The sequence below is a fragment of the Microcebus murinus genome, chromosome 1 (assembly GCF_040939455.1).
Source record: "Microcebus murinus isolate Inina chromosome 1, M.murinus_Inina_mat1.0, whole genome shotgun sequence".
Taxonomy (NCBI): domain Eukaryota; kingdom Metazoa; phylum Chordata; class Mammalia; order Primates; family Cheirogaleidae; genus Microcebus; species Microcebus murinus.
This window is the reverse complement of record NC_134104.1, coordinates 149439784-149462331: the sequence shown is the minus strand read 5'-3', so window position 1 is coordinate 149462331 and position 22548 is coordinate 149439784. Positions and strand designations below refer to the sequence as shown.

Here is a 22548-nt window from a genome sequence, read left to right as displayed (position 1 = left end):
TACAAGACAACCAGCCATCGGCTGAGGTTGAGGAGTCGGGGTGCTGGGTGGGGCCTACAGAGAGAGATTCAGCTCGGAAGGTAGCAAATGGCTAAGGAGTCCTGAATTTGGTCATTATTATTTTCATCTCGAGATCAGAAGACAGAATGATTGTTCAAACCCTGGCTGGTAGATCATCTTCTGTCATCTGCAAACTGCCTGTGATTTTGTCCCCACTAACTCCCAAGGAGTTTGCAAACCGAGGACTCATGTGGTGCTGAATGATGCTCTCTACTTCCTTTTTTAAAAAGGGAAACTTTATTGGGGTATGTTCAGTTTCTTAGCATCATCCACTCTGTTTCCTATAGGCATGTGTGATCTGATGCAGGGAGATGGTGTGTTTCTCCAGTTGACTAGACAAAGCCGGGGACACATTTGCTACTGAGTATGACTAGTATCTGTGTATGTGTGTGTTGTATGTGTGCATTCTGCTTTCAAATCAACATGATGCCTACAGATGTTACCATGTTGCTTGCTGTGGTAAAGAATTTTGGAATTCTTTTAATCAAAAGTCCAGAAAATGCCATAGCAACTTCCCAACTGCAAATATGAATACTAAGATGTGTTGCCATGCCCAAGACTCTGCTTTCAAGGAGAAAAGGAAACATCTTCACCTACCATCAGTGTTCTGCAAGATAGTTACGTCTTTCAAAAATGCAACGTCTCCAGCGTTCTCAGCCAGGCACCTAAAATGTTCCAGAAAATAAGGACATCACTGGAGAACAGAAACTACTAGCATTTTCATAAATATTTGTAATCTGCATTCCAAAAAATGGAAACATGGAAGTAAACATGCAAAAGATAAAGACAAATATTTCCAGGAACTTATAGTTTAAAATGACAGATTGGACACATATGTGGAACTTCCCTCCTTCTAAAGTGCCAATAAGATGATATTATTAAGATTTTTTTAAAAGCTATAAACCCATAAAATAGAGTGAGAGAATAATGACAATGTTTGGAAGTTATGCAGCAAATGGGTAAGCAGTGACTGACCCAACAGAGCAAAGAAAGATGGAAATTAAGTTGGAAGTGAGAGAAACTCAGCAGAAAGTGGATGTGAACTGCAGAATTCCAGAAAGGGTTAGCAATGCGAGGTGCTAGGCACTGTTAAACGTGGCTGGGAACAGGAAGAATGGGTAGAGCCTATATACGTTGCAGCTTAGGTACCCTAATATCCCAAGCAGCTGGGAGATTGCTCCTCCCTCCCCCTGGCAGAAGAGTGAAGTTTCATTCCCTGGGGAGGTCGAACCTGAACAACACCGTGGATTAGAGAATCAAATACAGCTGAGGGCAGAGGTACAACACTAAATACAGAATGGAGTGAAAAATCTATATCTTAGAAAGTTAAATCACAGCCACTTTCCCCCAGTCAGCTTCCAGAAGGGTGGCTTGTTAGGGTTATAGCCCCCAAGTAGCAGACAGCAGGATTTCTTCTCTGGGGAATCTGTTCAACTCAAGAAAAACACCTATAGATTCCTATATTTGGACGCCCACAATAAAATGACACAAACCAATTGCTCTACAGTGAGGCTCAGTATTCACAAAAGCTTGGCAACTGACACAGAGCTAACAGTCAGCTCTTAAACTTCTTTTAGCCTCTGTAAAGTTTAAATGGAAATCAGAGAAAATTGAAGGATGGAAATTATCAAAGAAATAATGAAATAAAATTTCACAGAATAGAATAACTTGCATTTCCAGATGAAGAAACCCCATCAATTGCCCAATCCAATGAATTAAGAGTCCCATAAAAAAAATTATTATAAAGTTTTAGAACACTAGAGATAAAAATGATTCAAAGAGTTTTTGAGAAGAAAGAAAGTCATGTATGAAAAACCAGGAATCAAAAATGTTATCCGATTTCTCAACAATTCTAGAAACTAGAAGACAATGGATGAATGTTTTAAAATTTTTGAATTTGCTATATTTTCCTTTTTTTTTTTGTCTTTCTATGCTACATTCTGGATAATTGTTTTCACATATCTTTCACTTCACTAATTTACTTTTTTAGCTATGTCTCTAATCTGCTACAATGGATCAGTTGCATAGTTAATTTCAATTGCCGTGGGGATTTTTTCTTTTCTAAAAGTTCTATTTCTTTTTAAAACTATTAACTTGCTTTTTCTGTTGGATTTTGCTTCTGGCAACTTTTTTTCTCCTGCAAGTTCATCAATATTATTATAATTACTTTTAACTGTGTACTGCTCGTTGTCATTGAAAGAGTACTTTTGAGTAGTCTTTGAAGACTAATCTGAAGACACTGTCTTCTAGACATGTTCATAGAGGGACCATTAAGTCTGGGACCACTTTAAAAAATATTTATGAGTTGAGAATTTCTGGACCTAAGGAACATGAGTTTGAATTACAAATCCATGCAAGAATTGGTCCATGGTTTCAATTTCTCAGGGATGGTGTTCTTCCCTGTTTTCCTCAACACATGAGCAACTTAAAGCCCCCTGGGATTGAGCATGGAAGTTACTAGAAGAGTTCACTCTTACCTTAAGAGTATATGTAACCTCTTGGGGTCAAGTTTGTCAGAATAGGTAAATGTCCTCAGGACAAAGTGGCTCCACTTAGCTCTCTGAATTCCTATTCTCCCTTAGATTTTAGTCTGATAATTCCTTATTGTCAGTTATTTAATGCTTCTAAGATGTGTACAGTGAATGCATGTGTATGTGCATTAATCCAGCATTTTCACTTGTTTTTAGCGGGCAAGTTGATCAAAATAGCTTAATGCTGCCATTTCCCAGATATAGAAATGCTGTCAAAAGTCCTAGGGAAAATCTTTCCCAACCTACACTTAGTTATCTAGCCAGACTACAAATCATTTCAAAGGTTCAGATGTGTTCAGACATGAAAATATGCAAAAAGTAGCAACTGTTATTCACCCTTTCTCAGGGAGCTGCCGGGGCATGTGTTCTGTCCCAACAAAACCAAGGAAGTTAAAGATGTGGGATCTAGGAAAGAGGCAACCTGACATGAAGTGAGCTCGAGGGAACCCCAGAGTGACAATCAGCAGGACCCTCAGGACCACAGAAGTGCAGGAGGCCTAGAGGGCAGCCAACCCAGGCTGGAGCAAGAGGACGGAGGCCTCAGGAGCGACATTTCCCTGCAAACAATGAAACTGAGACAGCACCCACTGGGTGTGTATACGTGTGGTTAGGAGATTTACACTACTGGCAAGAGAGTTTTGAGATGCCTTAGTGTTTAAAAAAAAAAAAAAGCACAAAAAATAAACAAGGAAAAACAATAAGAAGACATCTATAAACTTCAGAGTAAACAAAAAGTTTGCACAATAGGGGAAATATAATCCTATTACACCACGTGTTTCATATGAGAATATAATGCTTAGGTAGTCCTAATAAATGTAAGCCCTAAATATGACATCATCTTATCGGGTGCTAAAGAGAGTGGATGTTGGGTGGAAGCAGCACAGGGAACAGTGTGAGGGGCTAGATCATCTTCTTCCATAGTAGAAAGTTAGCAGAAAATAGCTGAATGTTAAAGATTAAAAACCAGAGGTATAAGGATGCTAGTTAGAAATACAGGGGTGAATAAGACTCTGGGTTTCAGCTTTCGATTAATTTGCTATAAATTTCCCCAATCTAGCTTCTAGATATAATTTGAACAACACACAAAGTATAATGTATAGTATGAATAGGAAAACCAAAATGTAGCTGTTTCCAGTGAAATAATACCTTGCTGCAGGTCTGGAAAAAAAGAGGACCCCATGATTCCTCTGGATTCTCACCAGATGAGCCTACTGAATACTTTTCAGTGGAATCACATCATGGCTTTTCCATTCGCACATCCTTAGTCCCTTAAAGATATTTTTGTCCATTCACAAAAATTTCTTTTTGTTGCTTCTTGGGGAATTTTTACAAGTCACTCAGAGTATCGCCAAAGCTACTTTTATATCATTCCATCATAAAGTCAGGAGCAAAGGCTACTGAATTTATATTAAAAAGTTCAAAGGCCATATAGTTTGTCAGATACGTGACGCCATCTAGTGATGAAATACACTCTTGGTGAATGGAGAAAAAGACCTAAATAGCACCACCGAGAAGCAGTGCCCAAAAGAATGAAACTGTAAAGTGTGGGGGGAGTGGATAGTTTTTATGAATCACTAAGTGGTTCTCATCACTAAGTGAATTCTGAAAACTTATTCTTGGTTTATTTTTCACTTCACTACCGGAGACTAACACCGCTATTCATTATTGCGCTTTCTTTTTTTTGCCATTTCTAAGGTCAAAGTCAAAGAGAAAAGTGAAAAATATAAGACATAATGGGCATCTACGGGAAGGGAGAGAGTGGTGGCTATGGGAAAAAGAATTCTTCCTCGTAAAATCGCATTGTAGAAAGCAGGTAAGACAGCAAACCCTCCTTCCATTTGATTTGAGAATGAAGACGGGGAGGCCCACTGCGGTTGACTTGGCTCAAAGCCACGGGAGGAGCACAGCAGAGCTGAGGGCAGACAGCCCAGTGCCAGCCTCCACTCTCTGGGGTGGTGGGCGTGGTGGGGGGGGCCTCGCTGGTGATGCCCAACAAACAGCAAACTCACGGGGTGACCCTGGCTCTCCTGTGCCAGCCCACATCTGACCCCTTAGAACTGCAGTGCCAACATGCTGGAGGACGAGGGAAGAGCCCCTGTCCTGAGGAAGCTCGGTCACAGACTCACCTGAAGGCCCCGGTGTAGCCGTGGTACCTCTCGTTGCTGTTGGGCGCGCACTTGTCCTGCCCGCTGTCGTTGCCAACACACAGAGCACAGAGCCTGGAACCCGGGGCAGACCCAGGGGCGCAGCTTTCACTGAAGAATTCATCTGGGCAGAAGGAACATGGGGAGTCAGCTCTTCCAACCCGAGTCAACGTAAATGCCTTTTACCTAGCAGGTGACGCAGCTTGTTTTCAGTTCGTTATATCGCCCAGGACACATAGAACTCGCTATCGCAAAGTGACAGTCTACCACCAACACAGGACCCTCCAGAAATCAGAAGAGCTTCAGACTGTAGCATTGACAGAGAACCCGACCACGGCTGGGAACAAGAGTCACGACTGCACAGAGGGTCCCACCATCACCGCCTCGAGCTGGGGACGCTGGTGGTGACCGTATGGCCATTAGCTGCGGGGCTGCTAGTTAGCTGCCTGCTCCAGGATCTGCCTTCCCTGTTGCTCAGGAATGGAAACCCTGCTTTTTCCCTGGGCACCCAGCCCTCTGGTATAAAGACTAGACTCATCGGGTGCCCTGCGGCTGATGCAGACATGTGGCCAGGTACTGGCCAGTGAAATATGAGCAGGAGTGTTGGATGTCAGCTTCTTGAGAACCCCCCTAAAAGACAGTTGTCACATGCCTTTTGCCCTTCTCATTCCTGTTCTTCATCCTGGTCCTGCACTGGAATGCAGAAGCAGGGACTGGACCTCCAGCTGTGATGAGGGCCATGAGGTGACCTTGAGCATGGAAGCCACAAATGGCAGAATAGCCCGATGTTCAAAGCCCTGGTCTCTGACATCAAGCTGTCATATTAATACCAGCTCTGGACAACCCACCTCTGGACTTCACTTCCAGGATGGAGAAACTAACTATTGTCTTGTTTAATTAAGCCTCTATGATTTCAGGAGTGTTCTGTTCCTTGCAGTTGAATCTAATCTGAATTAACCCCATTGTGGGATTTAACCCAAGGAAGAGGAAATAAAGGTGACAAGAAAGCCTTGCCCTTGCCCCATGGAGCAAGAGCCACCCATCACCAGGCTCCTGCAGCCTCTGCCGCTGGAAGAGCCACACTACGTGCCTCAGGAAAGGCTGGGGGCTCCCACATCCTGGCAGCTTCCCTACGGCTTGGAGGCAGCTGTGGGGCGGGCAAGAGCAGAGGCAGCGTGCACCGCCGGTGAGGAGCAGAGCCGCGTGGATGCCTGCCCAGCCAGCTCCAAACCCATTCGCAAGGCAGCGGGGCCCTGCTCTAGGAGATGCCTGCACAAGGGGCTTGGGGGGCACGGTGAAAACATGCCACCCACTTCCATGTCACCAGGCCCACAGCAGATGGGCAGGGCAGGGCAGGGCTCACGCTGACCAAGGTGAGGGTGGAGTGTGGTAGAAAGAGAAGGCCCAGAAGCAGGATGAGCCAGACCCTTGAGGTCCTGTTCAGGTTCTTTTGCAATGTGGAACAAGCAGTCACTTCTGTTCAGTAACAGAAGTCACCTTTCATGAGGCAGGCATGTGCCTTTCCCCAAGTTGAGAAGCCAGCGCTATGAAGAATTTAGATCTGGAGTTCCATAGGGTAAAAAAAAAAAATGCATTTCTTGGAACCTGCATCCATTCTCAGGGTGCAGAGAAACAGGCAGATATTCAAAGCTTTTATCCTGGGGAAGGGTGGATGGAACATGAAAAGTGTTGTGCAGGGAAGCTCCCAGTGCATCCAAGACTGCAGGAGGCAGCCACAGGGAGAACTTGCATATGCCAAAAGAGACCTGTGAGCCACAGTCAGCCTGTAACCCCTGTCCCCCTCCCTTCCTTAAGGTTCCACAGCACAGTGTGCCTAGTCCTCCCGGATGGCCCACCCATGACACCCTCAGGACCCTTACCAAATTTGCAGGAGTCTATCTGGTTGAAGAGCAGGCCCATGGGGATGTTCCAGCCTGCGGTCCTGTCCACAGCGGTGTGGCAGGACTTCTTGCCTTTCAGAGAGTTCCAGGTGACACCAGCATTTGATTTCCTAACTGCTGCCACAGCAAGATAGCCTTGCACAACGGATGACAGAAGAGAAAGTCTTAGCCTCCCGGAGACCTGGCATATGGATTCTAGTACAGCTATCTGCAACCCGGCCGAAATAGGTCAAGAAGCATCTCTAGGCAACCATTCCCCCAAGTAGTTGGCCAAGGTTAGGCAGACCTAAAGAGCATAAGCTGCTTCCCTGCATTAAGGTGAGACTGATCTGAGCTATGAAATAAAATAGTAAGAAAAGCTGATTCTTGAAGTGATTGCAGGACCCTGTCCTCCACCAGCCACACAGTGTACCCGAGTTACAAACCAGCAAGTCACCTTTAGATGTGGGCTACTAAAGCAACAAACACTGAACAACAAGACTGACCCCAAAATTGCACAAGTCTCCAACTTCAATGTGCATCAGGCAAGATTACCTGCTGTGTGGATGGGGGAGAGGGTGTCTCCAAGGACCGGCCTGAGCCGAGTGTGAACCAAGCCCTGCACTGTGACAGGGTTAATGTGGTGGCCATCCTCCTCCCGACAGATACACCTGACAGATGCCCACTGAGGGCAAGTGCCGAGTCTCTTCCAAAGCTGAGTAAGCACCAGCTCTGGTGGACACGTGCTGGTGGTACACAGAGCACTGGATTTGGCACGAGAGACCCTGGTTGAAGCCCAGGCTCTGCCACAGTATTATCTAAGGCTGTGCATGAGCTCCTGGGCACTTGGGGACTCTCCAGGCCACTGTTTCCTCATACATATAAAAGGGGAAGCACCCCTTCTTCCATGTGACCAGGACATAATGACCCCCTTCTTCCATGTGACCAGGACACAATGAGGAACCACATGAATGTTCTCTGCCAAGCATGAAGGTCAATATAAACATTAATTATAATTATTATTCCTCTATGAATTATTTGCATCTTTAAAAGTACCTATGGCTTCTGTGGCTACAATCTTTTTCGTGAGTTTTTAAGTTCCTGCTACCTCCTCCTCCAGCAACGAGAACTTAGCCTTGTCCCTGAAAGTGACTAATGCCAACTCACCTTCCGCGGGTCTATCCACACAAGCAAGGTCACTGTTTGTTTGGGATTCTGAAAGAATAAAGGCAAGCAAGACATCATTAAACACTCAGATGTACCGAGAAGAAACGAACTTTTAAATCTCAACAATGAAGAATCAAATCCAAAGAGACTGTTCCACGAGTTCCATGCAGCAGAAATGTATATATGTGTTCACCAAAAGACATGGACACGGATAGTCAATAGCAACACTGTTCTCAACAGCCACCAACTGGAAATGACCCAAATGCCCATGCCCAGTCGAATGGCTACCTAACTGTGGGAGACTCACACCACAGAATGCTATACAGCAACGAGACTGAACGGTCTACAACTGCGCGCCTAGATGGATGACTACCACTAGTGTGAAGCTCAGCAAGAGAAACCAGACATAAAAAGCACGTGCTTTATAACTCCTTTAACATAAAGTTCAAAAATAGGCAGGACCGATCTGTGCCCTTAGAAGTCAGGAAAGGGGCTGCCCTTGCAAGAGTGACAGGAGGACACAGGGGACTTGTGAAATTTGCTGTGTCTCCATCACTTCCACAAGTGCATGGGGTGCACAGCTGCTGAAGTGCACTTTCCTGCGTGTATGTTATACTTCACTACAATCTTTTTTAAAATTAAGAAAATGAAACTAATCTGTGCTTTGTCAGTTTTCAACACAATAAGCTCTATGGGTAACACGGCCCCCCCTGCATTTATTCTCTCTCCTGATTCTCCCATGTGAACGCATCTATCCAACTTGCTGTCTGCATCTGGAGCTACTGAGTGGGGTTACCACCCCCGGCCCCACAGTCCAGAGGGCATAAACCAGACAGGACACAAACTCCAAACTTACTGGAGTTCTCCGCCAGGACGGGCACCAAACCGCACTTGCCCGCAGTGTAGATATATCCTCCATCCAAACTCATGGCATCAGCTTCTCCTTTCTGCAAAGACAGAGCAGATCTCAGCACCCCAGTGAGGCTGCTTCCTGTCCTGCCTGTCTGTACAGCTCTCAGGGAGAAAGGCTTTACGTCAGGCACCCCTGTGAAACCAGCCCTGCCTGCCCTTTGTGCTGTCAATTCTACTGGGAAGACCAGGCACAGGTTGCACTAGCCCTGCATCCTCTGAACAAAATCCTTTCTGTGTCCCAGGCACTCTTGGGACAGCTTCCTGCCAGCCTCACTCACTGAAGACACAGATGGGAACAGCTGGCCTCGTCTAATCTGAGCTCACTAGTACTGCACTCAAAGTGCTGCCCAGAAGCCGTCCAACACAGGAGCAGACTGGCACGCCATGCGAATGAACAAGCCCTCACTCCAACACAGAAACATGGACTCATAAGGACTGCAGAATTCCCTCTTTAGCCCAGTAATAATTTTTTTACAACTGTATTAAAAATAATTAGAGATGGGGACAAAGATTTCTATTCAAGGACGGTCATCACAGGGTTATTGATACTAGCAAAGTAAGGGGACAAAGAGGAATAGGGTCATGACTAAACTGAGCCACATCCACTTAAGAGACATCCGGAAAGCATTTTTTAAACGTTTTCCAAGAATAAGTATTCATGCGAGAGAATGCCTGTTTAGTGAAAAGGGTTTAAAAACTGTGTGACGGATACAATGCAGGATCATGTCATGCATATCGGCAGGTGCACAGAGAAATCCTGGAATAGCAAATCATCAAAATTTCACCTGTGCCTCTCGGTGTGAGATCGGAAGTGGTTTTCTTAGTTTGGTGGGTTTACTTATTTAGCTATGTCACATCATATCTTTCCATGTTTTCCAAATTACCTACAATAATTTTGAGTTGTTCTGACAATCAGAGGAGTGGGAAAGCCATGGTACACTTTTTTAACATAAACCCACACGGCACGGAGCACACCGCCCTTACGCAGACGCCGGTGGGCCCGTGTCCCCGCCCCCGTGCCGCAGGCCCCTACCAGGACCAGGGCGATGCAGTCGTCCGTGCTGGACGCCGAGGCGCAGGTCACTGTGCCTTCGCTCGCGCTGCTCCACTGTCTGCACTTGTCCAGCTCCTGGTCGCCCACGGCGCACCACAAGACCCGCTCCCGCCGGGCCTTTGCATCCGCCTCGCCTGCAGGAGGGGACGACAGCGGGTCACCGGGGCCCCCACAGCCTGGCCAGGTCGACCGACCTCCCCTGGAGCCGGAGCCGGATCCTGCTCAGACGCTCCCTTGGTCAGAGGCTGCGGGGCCGCGTGTGGATGTGTGCAGACCCGTGCCCTCTCCTGCTCTGCTCTCGGCTCCCAGCCCCGACCTCAGGCCGCCCGAGAGCCCTTCGTTCCTCATTTCCCTTCCTTCCTTTGGAGACCTTCCCTGGCTTCCAATCATCCATCAGTCCTTACTGTAAGGACCTGCCTATTGTCTCTGTCTCTGGAGATGAAAGTTCCATGACACAGAGATCAGTGGCAGCCCCAAGAGATGGCCCAGGGGACCTTGAGCTCAGCCCTGACCTCCCCCAAGCCAGTCACCACCAGCAACTACAATGCATCTTCCTGGTTCACGCAGACTCCCACTCCAACCCCCCCAGGAGAAGAAGAGCCACTGTGGTGGCCCCAGCTAAGCTCAGAGTCCAGGCACAGGGAGGCATTCCACCAGGCTTCTGGATTCATCCCAAGAGGGACCCTGACTTTCTTGGTTGATGTTCATGTTTCTCACTTAACAGGAAGGAGGCAAGCTGACTTCTGTCAGGGCTGAGGAGCCTGGTGGACACAGGGGCTTAGGGAGGCATTGATCAGCTGACCAGGACATTCTTTTGGAGACACCTCTCATAATTGTCCTGACCTGGTCAACAGAAAACACTTGCACCTGCATCAAATCTACCTGGATGAAGACTCTGCAGTGGCCAAGAGACGGAGCAGTGACTGCCACAGAGCAGGGCCGTACCGCCCTGAAGTTGGTGGCCTCACTAACACACCTCACCCACGCCAGGCGACCTCAGGACCCTGCCTGGCCTCACTCACTTTCCCTCTGGTTCTGGATGGCAGTGAAGTACTCGAAGCCAAGGTACAACTTAGCATCTATGCCCGAGGGGATCCTCGAAAACCCGATGGCAGAGTCCTTGAACAGCAGATCCTTCTGCCCAGAAGGGGAGCCAAAGAGCTGGAACGCCGGTGATTTGTTCTTTCCAAAGTTTTCCTAATTTAGAAAAAAATAGAATTAATGGTGTTGGTGGGAAATAGGTGGGAAACAAAAAAAATCAATGTTAAAAAACAGTATCTGGAACTTTAGGATGATTCTGAGAGCAGGGACTTTGATTGACATCCTCCAGCAGAGGGGCTCCTGCCATCCCGGAGACACAAGCTCGGCTATGGCTCATGCTTGGGAAAGTTGCTGGGGTCCAAGCACCTTAGGGTGCTGGGAACATTGCACCATCGACCCCCTGCTTCTGCTCCAGCCATGTGGTGCTGTCGGTCAGCGATGCTAGATGCGTTTTGTGGCCTCTGCTATCCAGAGGACAGCCCGGGCAAGCAGCCCAGTGCATTAGTGAGTGCTCCTGCAGCAAGGCTACAGAAGGACTTCTGCAGTGGCAAAAGTTATGGAAGGAAGGAAACTTGTCCCCAACCCCAATCCCAGGAGATGGGAGGGCTGTGGGTGAGGATACCTGTGCCTGGCGGAGAAGCTCCCAGATAGCATCCTCCTTGCCATCCACACTTCGTGCCACGACAGCATGAGAAGGGACCCGGGCCATGTTGCACTCCTGGTACTTGTCCAAGGACTTCCGGGTATTGTCTGGGCAGAGCAGCTCATACTGGTCTCTTTCCGCCTCGTCAGGCAGTTCCTCTGTGGAAAGGGGGAGGTGGAAGGGAGCTCAGATGGGCCGACTCCAAGCAGTAACCATGAGCTGTAGTTCCCCTTCTCCCCACAGAATTTTGAGCTAGGGGAGACATCTTACACCATTTACAAAACTGAGGGTCGAAAGGCAACAGATTGCTCCAGAACATTCAGAAAGGTAAAGCGAATGCCCCAAAAGCCTCGGGGTGATCCTCTGACAAAATCGCACAGGCCACCCTGGGATTCTGATGCAGCTGCTGCTTGGCAGGCCAGAGAGTCTCAACCAGACCCTATCTGTTTCCATGGCAACTCTAGAAAAGAGTCACTTTGTAGAGACAAGCCCAGGGCCTCCAAAGGGTTCCTTACCTTACCCACATCTCTGGAAAGCATAAAAATGACAAAAATATTCAGGCAGGAAATACAGTTGAGTCGCTTTCCAACACCGGGTGTATCAAAAGAAGGGAAAAGAATGTTTTTATGAGTGAGCTGAGCCAAATTTGGAACTGTTTATTGATATCATATATAACTTGTTTCAGAATGTGTAAAATGACAGAAACCTGCCCAAGTCACTTTATGAGAGTACTACAACCTTGATGTCAAAATTAGAGAAAGAAGTATAGGAGGAAAGAATTCAGGGCCTATTTTACTTAAATGCAAAAATTAAAAATAACATGTTAGCTAACTTGATTTAACAGAGTATTTAAAAACTAATTGATCAGGAGTAAAACTTATCAGTTTATTCATTTCATGAGAGAATGGCTAAATGTCAAAAAAGCTAAATTAATGCACCACATTAATGAAATAAAGGAGAAAATCATGCGATAATCTTAATAGGTGCAGAAAAAACATTTATGTGCTCAACATTTATTTGTGACTTTTTTTAGTTTCAGAAAAATAGTAATATAGAGAAGTTGGTAAAGTTACGGAACTCAATAAGTGCCATTAGTCATAATATCTATGCCAAAATCATATTAAATATTAAATATTTGGACATTCACTGCAAACTCAGAAACAAAGCCTTTGATGCCCATTATCATATTACCAACACAAGACTAGATATCTGGATTACACAATTTACAAAAGAAATAAGACATAAACACTGGGAGGAAAAAGACAAAAAGATGATATAATCATCTATAGAGAAAAGCCAACAAAACCAACAGAAATTACTAAAACTAACAAGAGAGTTCAGAAGGGTAACAAGTTACAAGTCAACCTACAAAAATCAAGTGTTATCATCATTAGCAATAGCCAAACAGAAAACAATATAGAAAATAAGATCTTACAATAGCAACTAAGACCATTAAATAGCCATTAATTAGCCTCACACAAAGAGGCATGAGACCCCTAAAGAAAAAAAAAAATTAAGTTCTATCAAAGACTATAAAAAGATGCGATCAAATGGGGAGATTTCGCATTCTCATGAATGCTAAAAATAGAGGTCAATTTAAATTGTGGGTCAATTTAAATTCAATACAATTCCAATAAAAATTGTACTATGATTTTTAAAAAAATCAACAACATAATTCTGAAATTTTCACTAAGAATATTTGAAAATAGCAAAGTGAGAGGGAAGAAGAGGGTCTCTCTCTCTCTCTGTCTCTCCCTACCAGATAGTAAGACCCACTATAAGCCAGGGTAATAAAAGAAAAATACAAATATGCCCATGGAACAAAATAGCTCAAAAACTGATCCACTTGGATATATACAAACTTGGTGTAGAACTGGCTTCATGTATCACTAGAAAAAAAGATGGAATTTTTTATAATTGTCTTTCTAGGGAAAATTGCCTCACTAAAACAGGGTCAAAATGCTAAAGCCAAAGCCATACCTGATTTCCTAGGTAGAGTACATATAGATAAAAGTGCAAGGAGGAGAGGGTCTTCAAACCTTGTTGAAGGAAATCATGATGATTTTGGTGTGAGGAAGGGCATCCTTAAAAGACTCCCAAAACTCAAACCAACAGGGCAAAATGGATGGACTGGACCCTATCAGTATTAAAGTTTTCTGATCGACAGACGGCGATATTGTCAGATTTTTGACTGAGAAAAGATCTTACTAAAATCTAAAACACACAACAGTTTGATACCTAGATAGAAGGAACACCTCTCCTTGAATCGAAACCTTGCAGAAACAAAGCATGACACCTAACAAAAATAGTCAAATGTTACAAAATAAGAAAAGGAAGCCTAAGTTCCTAGTAAATATATTGAGATGATCTAACTCACTAGATGTCAGAGAAATAAAAATTAAACCAACAATGAAATATCTATTGCATTACAGCCATCATTTGAACAAAAAAAAAAAAAATGAAAGTCAAAAATACTCCACACTGAAATTGTAGGGACATAAGAACTTGCAGACTGTCATTCCAGACAGGGGCCTAATAGTCTTGGGTGACGTGGGGGCCTCTTTCTGGTGGTCCCTGGTGGTTGTGGTGGGCCTATCTCAGCGGTCCTGGGTGAATGTGGTGGGGCTGTCCCTGGTCACCCTTGGTCGAATGTGGTGGGGCCTGTCTCTGGGGGTGCTGGGTGGAATATGGTAGCCTGTGTCTAGTGGTCGTGCATGGAATAGGGTGGGCTTGACTCCACTGATCCTGGGTGCAATGTGTCCAGACTACACACACCCATCAGTAGTGGTTTAGTGCAGGGCCCTGAGGGACATGGTCCAGAAGGACAGTAAAGGAACACAGGCGAGGGTGTCAGTCACGTAGCTGTGGGTGGTCGAGGGAAGGAGAGCACAACCTGGCTGTCCCTCACTACAGTGACAGAGAAGTCACACGTGGCAGGCGCGTTCAGCGAAACGTTCCTCAGCTGTTAGGACCACAAACTAGACGTGAACACAACAATACCAACTCTAATCTCTAAAACTAAATGCCGAGTGGAAAACCGTAGGAGCAGCCTGGATTCGAATGCTCAGTCCAACCTCTGTGAACTTAGACCCCAGAAACACAGGCCAGCGCTGCCCACTCTGCAGACCACACGCATCCCGGAAGACAGGCTGTGAGCACCTGGGCGTGGGTGTCTGTCAGGGCAAAGGGAAAGGCAGTGGGCATGGGGGATTTAAAGAAAACTTATCATTTAAGATGTGAAAGAACATAAAATAAGAGCTGGGCCCTGCAGGGAACTGAGGAACCTACTTAGCTCAACAGTCAGAGTCCTGATGAACCAAGATAAAAGGGGTGTGCCCATGGCTCCTCCCCCAGCTCTTACCAAACACGGTGCTCTGCCTGATGAAAGCCACGTCTCCAGCCCCGTCTCTCAGACACCTGAAATGAGAAAGCAGCAGAGAGTGAGCGCAGGTGGCCCTGCCCCCAACCCCTTCCTGTGGAACAGAGGCCCTGGCCCCCCTGTGGGGGCCCTGACACTCGCTCCTGCGGGCATCTGAACTCCCAGAGGGCAGGGCTCTGAGGCTCTGGGGCTTCTTGACTGGGAAGGCGGCAGGACCCCTCCAGGTAGATTCTGAAAAAAGGGCTCAGGTGCTGGCCAGAGGCCCCCACCTTCTGCTCAGAGGGCCAAAGGAGAGAAAGAAAACTTTTTTTTGTATGTAAAAGAGAGGTGTTTTTTCCCCCTTACTTTCAAAGTATTAAGAGGGTACGAATGTTTTAGGTTATATAGATCGCTTTTGTAATGCTTGAGTCCTGGCTACAGGTGTGACTGTCACCCAAGTAGTGTTTACTGTACCCGTTAGGTAGCTTTTGTCCCTCCCCTCCCCTCCCCTCCCCCTTCTTCTCCTCCTAGATTTCCACTGAGTTTTACTTCCCTCTGTTAAGATGAATTAACACCTTTTGCAACAATCTGGATGGAACTAGAGATTATCCTCTTAAGTGAAGTATCTCAAGAATGGAAAAACAAACACCACATGTACCCACTATGAAAACAGAGTTTTGAAGCCTCCACACAAGGAGGTAAAGGCTTGGTATCCCTGGCCATGTGGCTGTTTTCCTCAGAACCGAGTGTGTAAACGTTCCCTGGCTAGTGGGGAAGCAGGGAGGCCCCCTTCTGCAAAGACGCCCCAGCCCCAGCAAGCGGAACAGGAAAAGGGGAGTGCATCCTCGGCAGAGGGACAGAGACCACGGTCAGCCAGGGCTCACCGTCCTTGAGCTCTGGGGAGAAGCCCAGATGGGGCAGAATGACATCAGCCTGGACACTGCAGCTGCCCTGCCCAGCCTGGAGCCAGGACTGGGGGTCTCATGACAAGATTCCTTCTGTCCCATTGTGGTTAGGGAGGAGGCAGAAATGAGCAGGAGGAACCCAGGGTGACAGAAGAGCAAAATCAGATTCAGGGTTCTCTGGGGAGACAGAAGGGGCCACAGCCAAGGTGGCCACCGAGAAGGCGACAGTATCACTCACTTGAAGGCACCGGAGTAGCCAAAGTATGGCTCCTGGGCGGAGGAGGCACATTTGTTTTCCCCTGTCCCCGTACACAGGCTACACAGGTTGGGGAACTGTCTCCCGTCTGCACCAGGAACGCAGCTGGCTGAGAAGAACCTGGCCACAGCTGTTGAACACAGAGCCATGGAGCACAGAGCGTGAGCCAGCCCTGGCCACACAATTGGTGCTTCCCAGCGGGTGCTCCCCAGGGCAGAGAGCCCTGTCCCCCACCCCTGCGGGACAGCCTCTGTCATGCGGCTGGGAGCTCAGAGACATGCACCTTTGCTGAGGGAGACTCAGCTGCCACCTCCTAAGGGCTGCAGGTGTAAGGGACCCTGCCCCTGCTGGTACATGGGTGGAGCTGGCTAACCTCATCCCCCCACCCTCCTTGAATTCATCCCGAACGTTCACCTAGGTGACCTGTGTGGCCTGTGCCTGCAGCTGGAGCAGAGACCCCTCCCGAGATCTATCCCCCGGCCATCTTACCTGCCTGAAGGGGCTCAGGTGGCCCTGCCCAGTCCAAGAACGGACGAAGTGTCCCTATAGGGACATTCCACCCTGCGGTCCTGCCAAGACCTGTGTGGCAGGACTTGAGACCTCGGAGCTGGTTCAGCTGAAAGCCGCTGCCTTTCTTCACCACTGCCACAGCATAATAGTGGGTCCGTGGCTCTGCAAAGGGACAGAGAGGAATGAAAGCTCTTGGCCTGGACCTGAGGGAGAAAAACAACCCCCCTGCCCCCCCGAGAAACCTCCAGCCGGAAGGGGGAACCCACGTGCCGCAGCGCCACCCCGAGCGGAGCCTGCTCTGTTCCCCAGCGAGCATGCGCACACCCCTCTCTGGGTCAGCGTCGGGAGACGCGGCCTGCCCCAGCCCCGAGAGCCCGGGACCCCGCCGCCCGCGTGTGGCATGTGACCGGGCCACCTCCACGCGGCCATCCGCTGCCACCCCACAGAGCCCGGCAGGCCGCGGCCACCGCAGCCTCTGGGTCCCCAGGCAGAACTCACGCGCTTCCGTCCCGTAGACTTCCGCCACCACGGGCCGCAGTTTGTAGGGGCCCAGTCCTGCCTCGAACACCAAACCGCCGTCAAGGGTCACCGCGTCGGCCTTGTTTCCCTGAGAAGAAAGGAGGCCAGCCTGGCTTCAAGAGGAAACTCACCCAAACCCGGGTAAGGGGGATTTCGGGACGCCAGAAAGTCTCCGTCGTCGTTGGAAGGGTCTTCGAGGGGGTCGGCTTTCCGTCGTGTCCGCTCACGTCCTGTGACAGGCGTGGGGACCACAGGCCCCGGCCCTTTCGCTCCCGGGCTGGGCACCGGCCCTCTTTTTCCTGTGCTTTGGGGGTCACGTCTGCATTTAAAGTTGTTCGTTCTAGATGCTTTCCCCCCATTTTTGCTCCACATTCATTTCTTTTGAGTTCTTTTTCATTGACTAGAAAATATATCTACTAAGAGGTTTTTAAATTATCACAAGAAACCATGTTCTTCCACTTTGGGATATTGCGCTCCACGTGCCTGTGTGTTTCTTAGGTTTGCAGAGTGGTTGGGATCACAGTCTGTGGACTGCTTTATGCCTCTAAACTGCAGTTTCTTACTTCTGCAGGAGCCTTCGCTGATTTCATTGACTGCATAGTGTTTTATTATAATGTAGATGTTCCATAATGTATTAAATAAATCCCCCAATGGTCAGCACGGGATTATTTCTAACTTTGGGCTGTTAAGATTCTGCTTTTCTGGGTGTCTTTGCCCTCAGCGTATTTTCTTTGGGCCATCTGAGTCCGTGGGATGGCCTCCCGCCCCCGGGAACCCTAGAGACATCCTTGTCTCTCTTTATGGCTTTCTCTTTATGGCTGCTATTCCTGTTCTGCCTTCCAGAAGATTCATAGCGCCAATTTAGAATGGCCCGGACCATGAGGACCCATTTCACTATAGAGTCACCAGCAGGACTGACTGTCATTCTATTATACTAACTGTTATTACTGTAGAAAATCTGAGTACTAACAAATAACTCAGGTCTGATTGTTAAGGGGAACATTTCACAAGTATTTTTATTAATTATGAATTCCCTCTTACTAATACCCTGTTCACATCATTTTTCCTATGTGATTCTACATATTTTTCCAGTTTGAATTAGTGCTTTATAAAGTGCAAGTATGATAATAATCACTGGTAGGAGCTGGTGCATATTCATGCATTCTGGTGCTTTATAAATTTTTTATTTAAATATTTTCTATTTGGCTATGAATTACAGTTTCTGTATTTTAAAATGTCAGTTAGTTTCATGATTTAGTTCATGGCTTAAAGCTGAGAGATTCCTGTTCCCTCTACAGTTCTGCTAGTTAGCCTGTCCCCTCGTTTTTTCGATAACACAAGTTTTATTTTTAACCATTTAATCTATCTCAACTTTATTTGGGCAAATGGAATACAGTATTGATTTCAAATAGAGATCTCATTTAAAAGGCAGATTTGTGGCTTCCTGTATATTCAGAATGAGTAGGTTATCATAAGGCTTAGGAATCTGTATTTTAAACATGCAAGAGATACTGGCCCCAAGCTGTTGTAAAACAATAGCCTAAACCATTGATCAGACTAGATTTTTTCCCTAAGTACTTTCCTAATAACTCTTATCACGTTTGCAAAATAATCCTTCAAGCTTGCCTTAGAAGCTTTTATACAAATCACCCACTCTGTGCTGGAATCCGGTACACACAACCTTGGCACGTGCATGGCAGGTACACAGAACATATTTGTGGAATGAATTTATTTCCGTAGATCTTATATCTCAACAAAACAAAGGAATCGGAAATCATGTACAAGTCACGATCCCCTTTTCTCTGTCTCTGAAAGTGTCGTGAACAAAAGTCTGTCTGCTGCCCGGTGCCCAGGCAGGTCCTGCCACTGCCACATGGCGTGACAGCTGTGACTGGCATGAACTTATTCCCCACAGGGCTTAGAGGCCATGATTCTTCTGGAGGTTTCGCCTTTCAGAGCAACCTTGACTGTGGCCCATGTCACATATTTGTCAAATATGATTGCTTAGATTTCAGTATTGAATAGTTGTTATGAACAATATATGTCGAGGCCCCAGTTTCCCCACACACAGACTCTTAAGCTCGTTTCTTTCTGCTCTCAAAATAGCACTGTTTCCTATGAGAGAGGACTGCTCCCAACCGCCTGGGAAGTCAAGCCATTCCATTCCTTTCCCTCCCATTCAGTTTGGTCCCACCAACACATGCCATTGACTTACCGAAATGGCCTGGATACATCCAAGGGAGGAGTCTTTCCTTATGCAGGAAATAGGAGGGCCATTCACTTTTCTCAAATTCCTTTGGAATTTGAAGCATTTTGCTACCTCGGGTTGGGATGTGGCGCACCATCGAACTCTTCCTGTTTGGACAGCCAGACACAGTCCTGGGAGAGAGAGGCCAAGGAGGAAGGACTCGACCACTGTCCGTGGAAGTGACCGCCTCCCCTTCTGATGGAGTTTTCCAGACTCCTCCCCCACTCACGGCTGTCCCCCTTCCCTCTGCATTCCATGGCTAAGCCCAGCCATTCACCTGAAGTGGAGGCATCTTGGTGGACTAATGGGATCTCTGTGATTCCCAATAAATGAGAGGAGGCAGAGCCTCTAGATTCTTTTCCTTCTTATGACTTTGACATGATTCCCACCCAAAAATGGTGACAATTCCTCAAATCTGTTTATGGACTTCTTCTGCCTGCCTAATCCCATTTGAACCTGGGAGGCAGGCAGGAAGGGGATCATTGCCTTGTTTTGCTGATGTGGGAACTGGCTCTTAAGGAGACTGAGTGAGTTGCTGCTCAGTGGTGCAAAGTTCAGCCCAAGATGTAGGTCTCTGTAGGTTGTTGTGTCTAGAAGCATCCCCCCAGAGGGTGCCAGGGAACAAGGGAAAATACACCTCATTCTGCCAGTAGCTGCAGTCAATGGCAGGGGGCAGGGGGTGGGGGAAACTGAAGGGTCATTGTTCCGAGTTACCACCATTCACTGTGTACAGAAACACTGGTTCTCCTGCTGAACCTGGCTTTGTTGCAAGAATCCACACAGTTAGGGAAGAGGAGGCTGAATCAGATTTGCTCTCCTGGTTGCCTGATAAAAGCCATCTACGAAAAACCTACACAGTGAACATCATACTAAACTGGTAAAAGACTGAATGTTTTCCCCCTAAGATTAGGAGTAATGTAAGGGTGTCCACTGTATCCCTCTTCTATTCAGCATAATACTAGAGGTTCTAATCAAGCCAATAAAGGAAGAAAAAGAAATAAAAGACACCCACATTGAAAAGGAAGAAGTAAAACTGCCTTTATTTGCAGACGACATGATCCTCTATTAGAAAATGCTAAGGAATCCACTAATATTAGTACTATTAGAACTAATAAACAAGTATAGCCAAGTCACAAGATACCAGATCAACATATAAAAACCTATCATATTTTTGCATACAAATATGGAACAACCTAAAAATGAAATTAAAAACATAATTCTAGATACAGTAACATCAAGAAGAGTCAAATACTTAATGAGTAAATCCTATGAGCAGACATTTTGCCAAGGAAGATACGTGAGTGGCTAATAAGCACATGAAAAGATGTTTAATATCATTAATTAGAAAAATGCAATAAAATATCATTTCACACCCACTGGAATAGTTATAACATGTAAAACAGACAATAACACATGTTGGCAAGGATATGGAGAAATGGGAGCCCTCATACCTTGCTGAGTATATAAAATGACACAGCCACTTTGTAAAACAGGTTGGCAGTTTCTCAACATGTTAAACATGGAGTTACCACATGACCCTGCAATTGCACTTCCAGGCATAGATGCAAGAGAAATAAAAACTTATGTCCACATAAAGACTTGGCATGAATATTCGTAGCAGCATTATTCATAATAGTAAAAAATTGGAAACAACCTAAATGTCCAATAACTGGTCAAAATATGGTACATCCACAAGGGAAAATTATTCAGCAATAGAAAAGAAAGAACTACTGAATTGCACTACAACCTGAATGAGGCTCTTTTATGCTAAGTGAAAGAAGCCAGATACAAGAGACCACATATTGTATGATGCCGCTTGTATGAAATGTCCAGAAAAGGCAAATTTACAGTGATAAGAAAGTATATTCGTGGTTGCCTGATGCTGGGATGGGAATGAGGATTAACTATAAGCAGACATGAGAGATCTTTACTGGGGTATGAAAATGTTCCAGAACTGATTTATGCTGATGGTTGCACCCTCAGGAAGGTTACTAAAAATCACTGAATTGCACACAAATAGGTGAATGTTTTTGATTTATAAAATATTCCTCAGTAAAGCTGTCACACAAAACAACAACGACTAAAACCACATGGCTGAAAAAGCCCCCTTCCCCCTTGGATATGCTTTGGGGCAGAAAGCATAGCCTCTGTCTCCTCCTATTTCTGAGCCATCCCCTGGGTGAGAGCCACCCACACACTGGAGGAGCCCTGGGAGGCTGTGGGCAGGAGGCCTGTGGCTCCCAGGCTGAGTGTGCAGGGGTGCAGGGCACCTGGCTGCCACACTCCTCCTCCACCCGCCCTCATCCCAGGGAAATCTCAGAGGATGTAGCCTGGCCTTGGAAGATCTCATGAAATTGTCCCACAGTGAGAATTAGCCCAGTCAGATGCAGCCATTTGTGACCCAGTGAACATTCACTAGATGCCTGCTGTATACACATGTCTCACGCAGAGGAATGTGTAAGCAGACAGGACCAGATCTCACCTCTCACTGGAGAGGCAAAAAGCCAAAAGGAGGAAGCTAAGAATGGTGAATGCGCTAAAAGAGAACAAATACCAAACCAGGAAGGAGGTCCCGGTGTCCTCAGCTAGTAATTAGGGTGGGGGGCATTCCAGGAGGTGGAATAATGGGCCCACAGGCATGTTCTGTGCCAGGTGCCTTACTCAGCACCTCAGTGCTATTGCTCCATTAATCTCCCCCACCTGCTCTTTATTGGCAGCTCTGCCAACATCCCCATTGTCTAAGGAAGGAATTGCAGCTTTCACTAGTTATGTGGCTGTGGAAGTTCCCACAGCTAATAAGTGTGGGATCTAGGATTTGAACCTAGGTGATCAGGCACCAAACCCCCTGCTCTTACCACTGGGCTAGCCTGCCTATTGAGCTCAGCTAGGTGAGAGACAGGCTGCAGTGGCGATGGGGCTGGTAAGGGTCTGGGGTCAGGTCATGGAACGTCTCCAGTGCTGCTCCAGGGAAATCTTATTCGGGATGCAGGGAAGCTGAGACTCATGGAAGAGGGTGGAGACTGGAGCTCTGCCCAGGGCAGGGGCAGAGTGGACTGAAACCTGGGAACAGGTGGGGAGGCTGTGGCCAAGGAAGGCATGGGTGAAGGGATGGTCTGAGTGGGGACAGCATGGAGAATGGAGAAGGACGAGCATGCATGCCAAGGGCAAGCGTGCAGAAACACAGAGGTGGTGTCAGAAATCAGCTTGTCGAGGGGTGGGTGTCTGGGGTGAAGGGACAGAGCAAAACGGAAGACTGTGCCTCAAGCCCAGAGTAGGGGTGAGTGGTGGTGGGAGCCTGGGAGCAGAGCTTGTTTCTTCCC

General features: G+C 46.9%; 2 protein-coding genes across 2 annotated transcripts in view; one reads left to right on the top strand and one right to left on the bottom strand.

Annotated features, from left to right (window-relative positions):
* Positions 1-22548, top strand: part of HIGD1A (HIG1 hypoxia inducible domain family member 1A) — a 463894-nt gene that overhangs the window by 50455 nt on the left and 390891 nt on the right. The window lies entirely within an intron of this gene.
* LTF (lactotransferrin) overlaps positions 1-22548 on the bottom strand; it is a 29825-nt gene that overhangs the window by 5443 nt on the left and 1834 nt on the right. Inside the window, exons 2-14 of the mRNA XM_012770299.3 lie at positions 19196-19359; positions 16960-17068; positions 16441-16623; positions 15934-16081; positions 14794-14849; positions 11412-11590; positions 10771-10945; positions 9728-9882; positions 8639-8729; positions 7783-7830; positions 6616-6771; positions 4718-4859; positions 658-725 (exon numbers count right to left, since the gene is read on the bottom strand). Of these exons, the coding sequence (XP_012625753.2) occupies positions 658-725; positions 4718-4859; positions 6616-6771; positions 7783-7830; positions 8639-8729; positions 9728-9882; positions 10771-10945; positions 11412-11590; positions 14794-14849; positions 15934-16081; positions 16441-16623; positions 16960-17068; positions 19196-19359 (1674 nt within the window). The remainder of the gene's footprint in view (positions 1-657; positions 726-4717; positions 4860-6615; positions 6772-7782; positions 7831-8638; positions 8730-9727; positions 9883-10770; positions 10946-11411; positions 11591-14793; positions 14850-15933; positions 16082-16440; positions 16624-16959; positions 17069-19195; positions 19360-22548) is intronic.